Source organism: Astatotilapia calliptera, chromosome 7, assembly GCF_900246225.1.
Source record: "Astatotilapia calliptera chromosome 7, fAstCal1.2, whole genome shotgun sequence".
Taxonomy (NCBI): domain Eukaryota; kingdom Metazoa; phylum Chordata; class Actinopteri; order Cichliformes; family Cichlidae; genus Astatotilapia; species Astatotilapia calliptera.
The window spans coordinates 28,352,754-28,368,602 of record NC_039308.1 but is presented as its reverse complement, the minus strand read 5'-3'; the positions used below and the strand labels follow the sequence as shown (position 1 = coordinate 28,368,602).

Below are 15,849 nucleotides of genomic sequence, written 5' to 3'. Positions count from 1 at the left end.
TTTTTGACACAACTGATCATGTCACCTTGGAGGATATTGTATTATAGATTTACCCAAACAAAACTATAGCTTGGCTTTCAAATTACTTGCCTACTAGAACACAAAAACACACATTTTGCTGGGCCTTCCTTCCTGTATCCAAAAAGGATGCCTCCATATTATTCCGTTCTTTGATGGGCCTTCCTTCTCATCACACCCTTTATCCAACTATATCCCTTGATAGCACCAAAGCTCTTCCCATACATAAAAATGATGTTTTGATTTTAATACATTCATTTATTTCTGCCTTTACCCAGATGATACAGTTCTCTACTGCTCATACCTGTCAATAGAACAGACACTTGGTTTCCTACAGTGTGTCTTATATGTTGCTGAGTCCCAGTAATAGTAGTAGTAGTAATGCTTAGTTATAAATACAGACACATCCAACTTTATACTGTTTTAAAATGGAAAAGAGTCATCATTTAAGATGAGACACCATCATCTACACCCGACTAAAACCCATGCTGTTCTTTTTTGATTTATTTTTATTACTGGGTATAAGAATTGTTAATATCACAACTTTCTCTGTGTTGTTACTAACTGAGCATCTCTGTATGCTCACAGGTTTTTCCATTTGTTCACTTTTATATATAAAAATCTCACCTCAGTTCACTTTTAGAAATATTTTAAATATTCCTAAAATTTCTAATATTTGTTTTCCTGGACTGATCTACAGAAAGACCTGCAAACTTAGTCTAGTGGAATTTAAGTCATTTACAGAGAATCAAAAAATAGAACAGTGGTCAAGGGGATTTCTCTTAAATCTGTGTTTTGTGTAAAATTGTATCTGTTTTTTATATTGAGTTTCTTAATCACATATGATCTGAATATTGTAAGTAACATCTGTACTGGTTTGTATTTGATTATGTGCATAAATGTTACAATCCCTGCTGTCATCTTAGCCACATCACTTCTCAAAACTTTTATTCCAGTTAAGCTTAAGGAAATGATTAAAGGGTCACTATAGCTTTAAGCCAAACAACATACGCTTTTAATTTAGGATGTTTCATGTGGGTCTTATTCAGACTGTGATAGGCATGGTTGATCTGAGCTCGTTCAGACATGGTTACTTTTTGTGTGCACTGAGGATTTTATGGTTGTCTTTGTTTGCACAGGTTTTTTTTTTTTTTTCAAAGCACTGTTTGGAAACAGCTCTGAGCATGTCTCTCCTATTTCATTGCTATGTTTAAGTCAGAATTGATTTGGGTTTTTTTGTGGGGTTTCATGACCGATGATCAGATCTATCTATTCAAAGGTCAGCCTTGAATGTAATCTATTCCTGTTTGTCGTTTAAGAAACAGAAGAGCTGGTCATTAACATCACTGCAAGATACACATTATTGGCACGTACTCATACTTACACATCAAAAATGCTTTTATCTTAAAGCTGTTGATTAACTGTCAGTATTAGAATTAGAATATTAGAAACAGAAAAAAAACTCAGACAGTGTTTTTCATTGAAATGATATGTAGATATATTTCACATATATCTTCTCACTGTCTGAACTAATCATCAGCAGTAATAAGGAAACTGAACTAAACAGAATAAAGAAGTTACAGATAACTTAATCAGAGGGAAAGAAAGCTGTGTGTTTCCTTGTGACAGAGGGAGAGAGCAGAGTGCTTCAAGCTGTGTTTTAATTAATTGTGTAGCACAATGCAGTACTTTTAACTGTTCTTTAACAGGTTTTAAAAAGAGGTATCACTCCAATTTAAGTTGACAATGCAGATGAGAGTGACTCTGTCGCGGCCTTTTACTTTCCAAACACCAAAAAAGTCCAAGAAAAGGCCGTGGGTGGCAACGGGAGGTTTGTTTTAGAACGCACTTCTGACTCCATTGTTTAAAAATCATATGTGGTATATTTCGTGCAAAATTATAAACAAAAATCAACCAAATAACTTCTTTAAACTTAAAATTAAACGAAAGCTAATTTAATTTGCTTTAACAACTTCAAAAGTGTTCAAAAAATCATTTTCTAACCCTCCCGTCTTCCCATCTGACATTTGGCAAACAAAAAACGAAAAACCTTTACCACACCCATCCGGGGTGCTCTTAATCTCTTGATTAATGGGAGGGTCCATAAGCTAATAAACCAATCACTTTCCAAAAGCTTCTCCAATAAAATTAATTACAAATTTACATAACAAAACCAGGTCAGAATATTCTTACACCTTTAAAGAAAAAACAAAAATGAATACAAATTGCATTTTATAAACATTCAACAAAAATGGCCACAACATTCCGGCCCCTAATTCTTGTGTAACATGAATTAATTCTTTCTAAGTGGCCATCACAAAATGCAATACCAATAATTTTCTTCAGTAGTCCATCCGTATAGGTCTTCTTAAAAAACAAACAAAAGGAAAGGTCAATGTTCTATGATTTCAAGTCTCTGATGTTCATGTGTTTGCTTTGTGTGTATTCAAAAAAGGTGTATGTTGCATAATGGAGTGTAGAGCAAAGTGAGTGTCAGTGTAAATGTAGAGCCAGAGGTTCCAGAACTTGGCTCAGTTGGAGGCAAACATTCATTGTTTCCTCTAGATGGCCTCCACCAGGAGACATATTTTGTTGATTGGCCTCTCCAGCTCATTTGTTCGTGTCTTAACTCTAACACGGCGAACTACTCCGTGTGCATCGGCCATGGTTTCAGTGATGCGGCCAATGGGCCAAGAATTTCTTGGTGCAGCTCCATCAACAACAAGCACAACATCACCAATGCAAAAGTTCCTATGAATCTTGTTCCATTTCTGTCGTTCCTGCAACATAGGAAGGTATTCTTTCACCCACCTTTTCCAGAATAGATCCGCAATATACTGGGCTTGTTTCCATCGTCTTCGCAGATACAGATCCTCTTTTTTAAATAAACCTGGTGGCAGCACAGGTTTGCCTTTTAACTGGAGCAAGTGATTTGGAGTAAGAGCTTCTACATCATTAGGATCATCAGATGAAGGTGTGATTGGGCGGTCATTCAGTATAGCCTCCACTTCACAAAAAACTGTATGCAAGGTTTCATCATCTAGTACTTGCTGATTTGTGATAGAGCATAATATTCTCTTTATTTCTTGCACCAAGCGCTCCCATACTCCACCATGATGGGCCCCATAGGGCGGGTTAAAGGTCCACTTTATGCCATCCTGTGCTAAACCTTTTTGGATTTTACTTTGGTTTAGCTCTAACATAGCTTGTTTTAACTCACGATTTGAGCTGACAAAGTTGGTTCCATTGTCTGACCGGATTTCTTTGACCTGTCCTCTGCGGCAGATGAATCTCCTGACGGCATTAATGCAGGAGCCTGTATCAAGAGAATGTGCCACCTCAAGGTGGACTGCACGACAGGTTAGGCATGTGAAGAGAACTCCATACCTCTTAACAAGACTCCTGCCTCTCTTTACTTCTATTGGTCCAAAATAATCAACACCAACATAAGTAAATGGTGGAAGATCAGCTGAGATTCTGTCAATAGGAAGATCAGACATTTTCTGCTCACCTGGCTTTTGCCGTTGTTTTTGACACACTATGCAATCTTTGATTATTTTTCTAGCTGCTGAATTAGCATGAGGGATCCAGTATTGACGGCGAAGGGTTGAAAGCATGTGATTTCTTCCTCTGTGACCAATCTTTTCGTGAATATGTTGAAGAATAAGCTTTGAAACATGGCTTTCTTTTGGCAAAATTGCAGGATGTTTTGTTTCCTCAGGTAAATCCGCTTTGCTCAGTCTTCCACCCACTCTCAAGACACCATTAGCAACTACAGGATCAAGCTTATACAGATGACTTGACTTCCTTACAGTGCCAGAGTTTAGGGCAGTCATTTCATCAGCAAAATGTTTTCTCTGCACAAAGCTCACTATAGCTTCCTCAGCCTTGGACAAATCCTCAGTTTTGAGCAGAGTGTTCCATTTATCATCTTGCTTAACACATATTTGACTTCCACAGTGCGTGCCCAGCAACTTCTGTCTTTTCCTTGTTTGCAGTTTAAGTCTTTCTTTTACTTTCAGGATCCATGCCACACACCTTTTTAATTTTGCCCAGCTGGAGAAGTACAACAGCAGCTTAGTAGTGGGACACACATCTTCTTTCAGCACAGCTGCACACATCAGGCCCTCCCCTTTTATTTCTGGGTCAGCTTCCAAATGGACAGATACACAATTCATGCCTACAGGCCAGTGAACAACAGGTTTACTGAGAAATTCTGGACCACTGATCCAGGTGGACGATTTCAGGAAACAGCCAACTGTCATTCCTCGAGAGGCTGCATCAGCTGGATTCAGCTTTGAACTGATGTATCTCCACTGCTCAACTTTTGTCAAAGCATGAATGGTGGAGACTCTATTAGCTACATACGTTTTGAACCGTGTGGTTGTGTTTGCAATGTACTGTAGCACAGTTGTGCTGTCAGACCAAAAGACTGACTCACTCAGATTAAGATTGAGTTCAACTGATAGCATTTTGTCCAAGCGCACAGCTAAAACTGCAGCAGCCAGCTCAAGACGTGGGATGGTGACTTGTTTTAACGGCGCCACCCTTGCTTTACCAATAGTAAAGGAAACACACACTTCCTGCTTGCTATTAGATAGCCTAAGATATGATACAGCACCATACCCAGTTTCACTGGCATCACAAAAGTGATGCAGCTGTGCATTTTTTATCTCCCCAAATCCTTTGGGTGTGACACATCTACTAATACTAAACTTGTTAAGAAGAACTAAATCCTCAACCCATTTTTGCCAAGTTTGTGCCATTTCTGCTGGTATTGTCTCATCCCAGCCAAACCTCAGTTTACATAGATGTTGCAGAATTTGTTTTGCAGGCAGAATGACTGGAGCTAAGAAACCCAAAGGGTCGTAAATGGAGCTGACATTGGACAGAATACCACGTCTTGTAAGTGGTTTGTTCTTGTTCACAATACTGAATGTGAAAACATCACGTTCAATATCCCATTGCACACCGAGAGCTCTTTCTGTGGGTAGCTGATCCCGACTAAGGTCCAGCATCTTTACACCTGTGGCTCTATTTTCCTCCGGGATCTGACAGAGGACAGAGCGATCACTACATACCCACTTATTGAGCTTAAATCCCCCCTTGGCACACACTTCAGTAAGCTGCTGATAAAGTGAGATGGCCTGCTCAACAGACTGAGCAGATTTAAGACAGTCATCTACATAAAAACTATGCCTGATTGTATGTATAACCTCCTCTGGGTACAGATGTTGGTTGTCATCAGCAGTCTTTAGTAGTGCATAGGTGGCACAGCTGGGGGAGGATACTGCACCAAAAATGTGGACTAGCATTCTATGTTCCACCAGCTGTTTTGTGATGTCACCATCGGGCCACCAGAGAAAACGTAAAAAGTTTACGTGTTCCTCAGCTACTCTGACCTGATGAAACATCCCTTTAATGTCTGTCATAAGTGCTATTGGACCCTGCCGAAAGCGAATCAGCACACCTAATAAAGTGCTAGTCAGATCTGGGCCTTGTAATAGCTCTTTGTTCAGTGATGTTCCAGAAAATGTTGAAGCACAATCATACACAACACGCAGTGTTTTCTTGCGGGGGTGGTAGACCCCATGATGAGGTATATACCACACCTTTCCTTCCTCATTCTTCAACTGTTCTTGTGGTATGATTTCTGAATGTCCCTCCATACTAACATTGTGCATGAATTCTTTGTATTCTTCAAAGAATAACTGATCCTTCTGAAACCGTTTTAGCAGATATTGCGCCCTCTGCTGAGCCACCTGCTTGTTGTTTGGCATTCTTACTTCAGGTTTACGAAAGGGTAATTTCAAGTAATAATGGCCATCCTTAAGTACAGCTGACTCTGACATTATGTTCATGAACTGTTTATCTTCTACAGACATTTCTGCACGCTCATTACACTGGTTCTCCACAAAATCTTGATTATACTGCGTAACCAGCATTTCCTCTAAACTACTTATAGAAATGCGGTTTACCTGAACAAAACTAGCATCATGCTCATCCTTTTCACTACCCTGATTGAGTGGCCCATTGACAACCCAACCGAGACGAGTTAGCACAGCATAGGGTCCATTACCCTCACTGTTAATGATTCTCCAAGGTTCCAGCGCTTTGGGAGAATTTACACCAATAAGCAGCCCAATGCCAGCATTTATCGGTGTCAACTCAACATCCTTTAAGTAAGGCCATTTTCTTAAGTTTTCTTCTTTAGGGATATTTTCTTTAGTGACAGGAATAAACTTTTGAGTGTACACAACAGGCAACCTCAAATACTCATTCTGTTTCAAAGCAGCTACTTCCATACCAAAAAGTTTATAGCTACTTACTGGCCTTTCCTGACCCATAGTCTTTAACATGATTTCCACTTTTTTTCCAGATGCATTTAACTGCATCATCAACGCCTCAGTGCAAAAAGTTGCAGAGCTGCCGGGATCAAGAAAGGCGTACGTCTCCACAACCTTCGTCCCATTTTCCAATTTCACTTTTACTGGAACAACTGACAAGGCACATTCATTAGACCCGGCCCCAGTATGGCTACCAAAGTTCAAAGAAACAAGAGCATTTGAGACTGATGATTCTTTACATTCAGCTTTAGCTGCTTGCCACTGCCGTTCATTTGAGTCTATGTGAAGAACAGTAGGGTGATTTTTGTTACAGGTGTGGCACGTCAAACGATGTGGACAAGCTTTACTCATGTGGCCTCTCTTTAAGCAACCAAAGCATAAACCTTTACTTTTAAGGAATGTCACCTTTTCTTTGTTGGCTTTTAGTTTGAATGAGTCACATACGTCCAAAAAATGAGTTTGGTCACAAAACAAGCATCGAGTTTGATTTAACCCTTTAACTTCATGGCTTATCTGAATCCGTTCCGGTTTGTGTTTGTCATTGATCTGTTCTGAAACTACAGCTACAGAAGTAGCAAAGCTACTGCTTTTAGTTTTAAGCAGTGTCTTTGATGGTTTTGAAGCCATCTTTTCTTTTGTGTTTTGACTTTCTCCAAAAACAGGATCTAATGCAGCTCTTGTTTGCTTTTCAAGAAAATCAAGAAGATCTTTAAACCCTGCTCTGCGATCGCACTTTTCTGTTATACCAACGATTATTAGTCGCCATTTATCACGAAGTCTAAAAGGCAACTTTGAAACAAGAATCCTCATATTGGTTGAATTTTCCAGCTCATCAAGAAACCCAGCTTCATCCATTGTGTTGAAGCAGCTTCTTAGAAAGAATGTGTAAGCACGTAATGCTGAAGCATCATCAGACTTTAAAACTGACCAGTTAAGAGCCTTGTCTATAAATGCAGATGTTATCTTTGCTCTGTTACCAAAGTTCCACTCAAGCTGTCTTTTTGCCTCAACATAAGCTGTCTGTGGACTCATGTGCATGCAACTTCTCACTAAAATTCTGGGCTGTCCTGTAGTAAACTGTTCTAAATAATAAAGCCTATCCTGCGTGTTATCAGTTTTAGTTTCTATTCCTTGCTCAAAAGCCTTAAGAAAGGATCTAAAACGCAAAGGATCACCACCAAAAACAGGAATGTCTATAGCTGGAAGCAGTGACAACCTCTGTTGGTTTACAAGCATCTGAGTAATTTCATTTTGCTTTGTCATAATCTCTATTAGGGCACTGCTGTGAACATCAACCTGTGAAGAGATTGGCCTTGGGCTTTCCCCTTCTGGTTTGACCTTAGCAGGTGCATGTGTCTCTAGGGGCATTGGCAAAGGAGAATGAACTAAAGGGGCTTTCTTTGTTCTTGGAGCCTTTTGAGCTGTAGCAGCAGGTATGAACTCAGTAGATGTTCCAGAAGGCGCTGTAATCCCGCCTTCTGATTCAACCTCAGCCCTGGATGCAAGGCTCTGCCGATCCTGAGCAGAGGTGAGAATTTGCCTTTTTGCATCAGCCTTTACCAACTTAGTTCTTAGAGCCAATGCTTCTTTTCTTGCTTTTAATTGAACTTCTTCCAGTTCGAGCGCATGTTTTTCTTGCAGTGCGTCCACCTCCGCTTTTAAAGCGGCTCTTTCCACTTCAGCTTCCATCAGCGCCATTGAAGCCGCACGCGAGCTTTTACTCCTTAAACTTAAGGCTGCAGTAACATTACTGGGCGCTTTACTAGAGCCCTTGCTGACAGGTTTAGCAACTCGTTCAGAAATCATGTCGCTCGCTTCTTGCGCTACTTGTGAGACACTATCATGCGGCGCAATGTCACTGTCATGAGATGCTACCTTTGATTCAACATTAGAGGCTGCAAATTCATCCTTTTGTGGATCAGGGTCTGCATTTATCCAAGTGTCAATTTCATGCAGAAAGTCTTTAAAACTGATCAGCTTAGGTTCATACCAATCGCTGTGATCCGTTTCCTTTTCATCATCGTTCAGCAATTTTTGAACTGAAGTCTGTAAGTCCATAAACTCTCCCAAATAATCATTAAATGTTCTCATGTGTTCATCTATGGAGGCTTTTGATTCTCCAGCATCAATGAGAGCATTAATGTCATTTCGTTTTCTTGTCAGAACGCCAAGCTTCGCTCTGCGTTTTTTAATTAAATTAAAAAGCTCTCTTTCTTGTTCCTCCATTTTAACCAGAAAATTCGTTTCACAGGGTCCAAAAGATAATTGTTTAATACAAATGTTTCAAGTTGCAGCTCAGCATCTCGGTTGATCCAAACAAAGTTTCGCATTTACTCACGAACTTTGCGTCATTTCTTTTTCAGTCCATTCTGCGAAGATCCAGTCTTCCAAGTCCAATCTTGCAAGCTTTTCCATCTTCCAAGTTGACTTCCAAGCGAGACAAAATGATTTTTTGACTTAAATGTCGCGGCCTTTTACTTTCCAAACACCAAAAAAGTCCAAGAAAAGGCCGTGGGTGGCAACGGGAGGTTTGTTTTAGAACGCACTTCTGACTCCATTGTTTAAAAATCATATGTGGTATATTTCGTGCAAAATTATAAACAAAAATCAACCAAATAACTTCTTTAAACTTAAAATTAAACGAAAGCTAATTTAATTTGCTTTAACAACTTCAAAAGTGGTCAAAAAATCATTTTCTAACCCTCCCGTCTTCCCATCTGACATTTGGCAAACAAAAAACGAAAAACCTTTACCACACCCATCCGGGGTGCTCTTAATCTCTTGATTAATGGGAGGGTCCATAAGCTAATAAACCAATCACTTTCCAAAAGCTTCTCCAATAAAATTAATTACAAATTTACATAACAAAACCAGGTCAGAATATTCTTACACCTTTAAAGAAAAAACAAAAATGAATACAAATTGCATTTTATAAACATTCAACAAAAATGGCCACAACAGACTCTTAGACCCTGGAGCAATGTGAGATGAAACTCTGATATGCACGTACAGGTAAGTAAGTAGATAATATACACTATATAGACAAAAGTACTGAGGCACCTACACATAACATCTACAGGAGCTGCTAGACCAGGGATGGGCAACTCCAGGCCTGGAGGGCCAGTGTCCTACAGGCTTTATATGTGTCCTTGATCCAACACAGCTGATTTAAATGGCTAAATGACCTCCTCAGCATGTCTTGAAGTTCTCCAGAGGCCTGGTAATGAACTAATCATTTGATTCAGGTGTGTTCACCCAAGTGATAGGACACTGGTCCTCCAGTCCTGGAGTTGCCCCCCTTGCTAGACCATGGGATGTCATTAAGTAAACGGTGCACAGTTTGTTGTGTTGATGTTACTGCCAGTGGAGGTTTGGAACTCTGCAGGTACTCAGTTAGCAGAGCATTGGTGACTATACCGCTCAGCACCTCTCTTTAACAGGAAGAAACCTCTGGCAGAAGCAGGCTTAGGGAGAAGCAGCCATCTGCCACTCCAGGTTGGGAGTGAGGGAAAGAAGACTAGATAAAGAGAGCCAGAGATTAAAGATATCTATTATTAATCTCAAATAATAACTAAATGCTATAGTCATGACATAACCAGGAGGGAAAACATTTCACAAACTGATTTATTGCAACACTAGCATCCTATTACAGAACTACCCATACAGAAAAGAAATAGTAAAAACTTATATGTGATTACTCATGAAAGTGGCCACTTTCATGAGTAAATCATATAAGGCTTACATGATTTACTCATGAAAGTGGCCACTTTCTCATTACTTTCATACATTGTTTCATTATATAATTTTTCAAGGGATCTTATATCTGTTTTCACTCTTATATGCTTTTCATACAAGTTTCACACAAGACAGATACAAACTTTATAAGATTTATATATATCTTTTCCATATGGGTATGCTCAAATTTAGTGAGCTCTTAAGTACAACCCATTCTTTCCTAAATGTTTGTAAAATGGCTAGGTGTTTGATTTTATACACCTGCAGCAATTGGACCGAAAACATCTGAATTCAAAGATTAAGACATGTGGCTCATATATCTTGGTGAAAGTTATAGAGGGAATTAAAAGGTACTCAAGTATATAACACAAACTGATCATTGCTAAAGTTATGATTAAGTAAAGTTTTTGAATGAACTCCTACTTGTTTGTGTGAAAATATTAATTAATCTCATTCATCCATGTCAAAATTGCATGCTGTATTTAACTATTCATTCACCCAGCAAGCTCCCTGAGAATTATTCTAGTGCTAATCTCACCCTACTTCCACCCACGTTCTTGTCAAGACTCATAATTCATAAGGCAAGCGGAGATCAGAAAAAGGTGAGGATGAAAAAGTAAACATTGTATGCATAAGAGTGCACACTGCTGCATTTGCAGTTATTTTGCTTCTATAATTTAAAACCATCAGTTGAATGAGTGAACTGGTTCTATAAGGCAAACAGTTGCACGGGCTCTTTGTTATCCAGATCATCCAGTGGCCTTCATTGTTATCTCAGTTCCATGGGAGGAGGTGGGAAATGAAGCAGGGATTTGAGGGTGTCTGGGGGTGAATAATTGTGGACAGCTGCAATGTGTGCACTGAAAGTATTATCATTTGATTGTGATGTGTTTATTCTATTCAGTATGTTTTATGTTTGCTTATCTCGTGTAAGAATGTGACTGTGATTCAAACATAATGAGCAGATGTATAATTGAGGACAACTGAACAAATAGTCACAGCCTGGTTTAAGAATAGTTGGTTCAAGTTAAAAGTGACCCCTGTCATGAGGTAGGGAAAAACCAAAAGGTCTAAAAAATGTGTCAGACAGGAGGAGCTTTGGGAAAACATGGCTCAGCTGACGTTGCCCAGTGTGCTCATCAACAGGAATGCTAAAATCTGAAATGGCAAACCTGACTTTTTGATCCCCTCTTGAGTGCTGCTCAGCTCTCTTGAACCAAGTGAGATGTCAGTTTGATGAGTACATGAGAAGGATAAAAATGTTTGCTGTATCAGAGAACTTGCTCCTGGAAACAGGGATGTAATAATACTCCACAACAGTGGGCATTTTATTAAACAAACTGTTTTTTGGTTTTGGGGGTGTTTTTTTGTTTTTTTTTGTTCCATACAAACAGTTCACAGTGTGACATTAAAACTGCCTAATATTGAGTAGGCTCGTGGGGTTTCAGCAATCTTAGTTTTATTGCAGTCCTGTATAAAATAAGAAACTTTGATATGACATAAAGTTGGATGTAAATAGACAACAGGAGGTAGAAAGTTTTGACAGCAAACAGAGAAAATATAAAAGCAATGATTTAAAACGTGAAATAGCATTTTACTGTAGAAGGCTCATGAGTCAGTGTCTTAATAAAATGTGAAATCAGAATGAAATGAAACAAAAAACAAACAAACAAAAAAACAACAACATATGAGTCCCAAGTCCCAAGCTTGAAGGTTTGTTCACATTGTTTATATAAAAAAATGTTTTTTGTATGTACATTTGTGTATTTGTGAATGTGCTTTTGTTAAAACCAAAGTCAAAGCATGGTTGAATGTGTTGCTTCTTGTTATGTCTGATGAATTTATTGATGTAATATTTGTTTTCTTAAAAAGAAATGTCTTTACTGACAGGTGACAAACGTCTGTGGCCGAAACGATTGATATACATGAAATAATGATAACAACAACAATAACAACAACAAAGAAACTGTTTATAAAATAATTTCACACTGTATCATCAAAATTGTTACTTTTAAATTACCTGAATAATTTCATTATAGATCTTTTTTTTTTCCAAAATCAAGCTGAAATGGCACATTTACAAGTTACAGAATTCAGAATCAGAATACTACAGTTATTATGCTTGTTAGTTTTCCCTGTTTAAAAACATTTATTTAAAACCTTGTCTTTAAAACCATAAGTGCTTAACGCAGTCTTCTCTCTCTCTAACCTACCATTGTTGCTCTCTCTGCACTGTCTACATCCTTAAAATATCTCAGGACTAAAATATTGTTCATTTTCAAGTAACTAAGTAACAAACAGTGATCAAACAAATGCTACTGACAGTAGTTTGATCCCTGATCACATGTCATGTGGCTTGCAGTTAAAATTCCCAAGCTACAAGCTGCCAGGCTTCATCATTTAGTCGCAAAAGATTAAAAATAAGATTGTAACCTCCTTCCAACTAGGGAAAAATCAGTGGTTGCCTGAGGACTGCAGTGCAATCTTTTGCTGCCAGAGACTGATGGAAATTAGTTGTGGGAACCAGCTGGTCATCCAGAGGTTGAGAACAACCCAACAACTGGGTGACCACTTTATATCACAAGGGAGGCAACCTGTCTCCATGCACCAGCTTGCACCAGTAACCAGCTGCATCAGCAATGCAGCTCTTTATGATGGAGGATTTGACTTAACTGGTTGGTACTGAGTTGTACTCTAGTTTATTGGTGTCTCGATTTACTAACGTTGCTTTTAAAAGGCAGCTGACTCCAAATGGCAGCAGACCTGGTGCTCATCTGCAAAGCAGATATTTCAAAGTCCATGTGACTGTTTTCTAGTAAGTCTTTTTTTTTTAAACCTAGCAGGGATTGACCTACTTATGAAGAGAAATGAAAGGCTAAAAATAATGTGGTTGTTTCTGTAAGATAGCTACCTATGTTAGTTTCTCTCCATGTCACAATGCTAAGGTACTTAATACATTTTACTGGGCATATTTACCTACAAGCTACATATATTAACTTACCTTTAGCTCTGTTGTGACGAGGCACTTGTTCATGGTAGAGGTGGGTTGAAGGTTTTGTGAAAGGTTTCCTTTTGATGTCACTGATCCAGTGACATCAAAAGACTCAGTTACATGTTTGTGTTGTTCTAAAACTCTTACTGACCCATGTTATTTTTTGTGGACCGTATCATGGATTAAAACACATTTAAGGACAATTAGCCCCATGTATAGCAAAGGTAATGAGTGTGTGTTACCAAATCTGATATAAAATATATTGCTCATGCTTGATTTAATCAAACTCAAATTAGTAAATGTGTTTAATTTTTTTTTTTTTCAAAATACAGATGACTGTTGTCCAGGCCTTAGATAAATCATTCAGTGCCAATCGTTCCTCCATGTCAGGAAAAACCTTTGGCTGTGTCCACCACAAGCATCAATTGACACTGCTCCTGGACTGCTTATTACTCCCTTTTGTTAAGCTATCTGTAACATTATTAATAAACCTTTGATGGGTAAAATTATGAGACCATGAGAAAACATCTTAATGTTTATTTTTTGCTCTTTATTTTAAAGCAAACTGTTGTGAAATCAGCAACAGCTTTACTTTAGCTGTGTAATAAATAGATGCTTTTGTTTGTTTTTTTCTTCTTCTTCTTTTTTTCCCTAACCAGAGGAGCACTTTCTCTAAACATCTGTCAAAGACTGTTAGCTAAATAGGCTTTTTGGTAAACTGAGGCAGGATCCTCAACTGATGAAAGCTGACTAACACAGGAGAATTAGATTTTACATTGGAAGTACTACGCTCCTCAAAAACAGAGCTTTTCTTTTTCCATCTCTGCCTTAATCAGCTGTGTTAGAGTTTATATTTTGATTGCAAATCAGCGCATCATAAAGCTGCTTTCTGCCTTATTAATTGGCCAGCCATAGTGTCACATGCTTCACCACTGTATCACACAATAAGAGCGTATAAGATGTACCCAAACCCAGACGAACATAAACATTTGGCCATACAATATGTACATATTAATTGAATGCATTAAATGACATTTCAGATGGTCACAGTCACATTTGTTTTATCCATAATATTACAGATACATATACACACGCAAGAGTAAATTGTGTCTTAGATTTTGTATTAGGTTTACTTTAGGTTAGGTTCATTGATTTTAGTAAATACATTGCCCTTTAGTAAAATGAAAGAATTTTCATTTATCAATCTATATATCTGTACATTCAGCAACCTTTAGCAGTTATTGACTTCTTCAAATAACCTTACCTTACTTTTCTTGTAGAATTCTGATGGAGGCTTCTGACTGAGAAATATTTCAAGTTCTGTGTTTGACAAAAATTAAAGTCTCTTAGTATTAAAATCAATTAAGAAAAACCTTTTAGGGTGACAATTACCTCAAGGCTGGGAACATTAAGAAATAGTCCAGATGAGACAAATGCTGAAAGACATCAGAATGTTAATAAAATTCAAGGCAGCTCACCAAAAATACGAAAATTCAAGCTAAACACTGGTTTGCACAACTCTCCACAAGGGAACTGCAGCATGCAAGGCTGATGAATAAGAAATACTAACTAGTCACCAAATTACTTCAACACTTTACCCACCAGAGTGTTTGAACTTTTCATTTGTAATTCACTAATCACTGAAAAAAAATCCCCTTTTTTCTTTTTACTATACAGAGCAGAAACGTTTTACACTATCACATAACATGAAAACACCAATTGCTGGAGTATTTTATTATTGGCAGAGAAAGCTTTAAGAAAAACCACCAATAGATTAAAAGCCAGAAAAGTATTTTATTAATATCGATTTTAATAAGTTAATAGTCTGTATCCTCCGAGTTTGTGTTTGTTTTTATAGACTTTTGTCTTTATGCTGTCCAGAATTTAATGAAGCTTAGTTGATCCTTTGTTGGTTTGTTTCAGCATCCTGGCTGTGAATCATTGTTCACTGTTGTTGTTGTTTTTTTCTTGTAGTTTGCTTGTTTCCTGTACCTCCCAGAGGTCTTTAGTTTGTTCCAGAGTCTGAAATCTTCCGGTGCTGCACCTTTCTTATTAATCTTCTTGTGTACCAGTATTTTCAGAATTTTTTTCGGCCACCTCGTTTTCACATTTGTATTGTATTGGGCTTCTTTTTATTTTTTATCATTTTATGTATTTATACATAGATTTATTCCTGGACATTATGCAAGTATGCATCTATTCATTGACTTTACTTTTGATCTTCATATGCATCATATTGGCTGTAAAAGCAAACCGAAACAAAAAAGAAGACAATAAGAGATGAACATACAAGTCAACATGTCAATGCAAAGGAATGCTTAGGCAGATTATGTGCTTGTGTAAGTATGTGGCCCACTGCCATATTGATTGTTTTACAAGATGCATGCTCAGGGTTTGAAGTGTCTTTGTGTATGGAATCTACCGTCCTTTGCCATCTCATGCAATATCTGCATCTGGGGGAGAAAAAAAGTAGGACACTGTACAGATAGGCCAAATATCAGAATAAGTTACAAAAAAAAGAAAACATGAGAAATTGAAAGACTGGAAGTAAAAGTGTAGGGAAAAAAATAGGACAAATAGGGAAGAAAAAAATCTCATCTTCTGAACAAGGGCCAGATGTAGAATTAAAACCCCCCTTTTTGTGTTTAGTATGCTAAACACGTTGTCGATCACTCATCACTATCCAACTGCCTTGGCACTTAGGGCAGCTCTATCTCTCCCTCTCTCCGAGCCTTTGATGCCAGCTGAGCAGGAGAA

General features: G+C 38.1%; 1 protein-coding gene across 1 annotated transcript; it reads right to left on the bottom strand.

Moving 5' to 3' along the window:
• Positions 1-2,579: 2,579 nt before the first annotated feature.
• LOC113027384 (uncharacterized) lies at positions 2,580-8,935 on the bottom strand. The gene has a single exon (XM_026176998.1). The coding sequence runs from the start codon at positions 8,589-8,591 to the stop codon at positions 2,580-2,582; it is 6,012 nt and encodes a 2,003-aa protein (XP_026032783.1). The 5' UTR covers positions 8,592-8,935.
• Between the last annotated feature and the right edge of the window lie 6,914 nt (positions 8,936-15,849).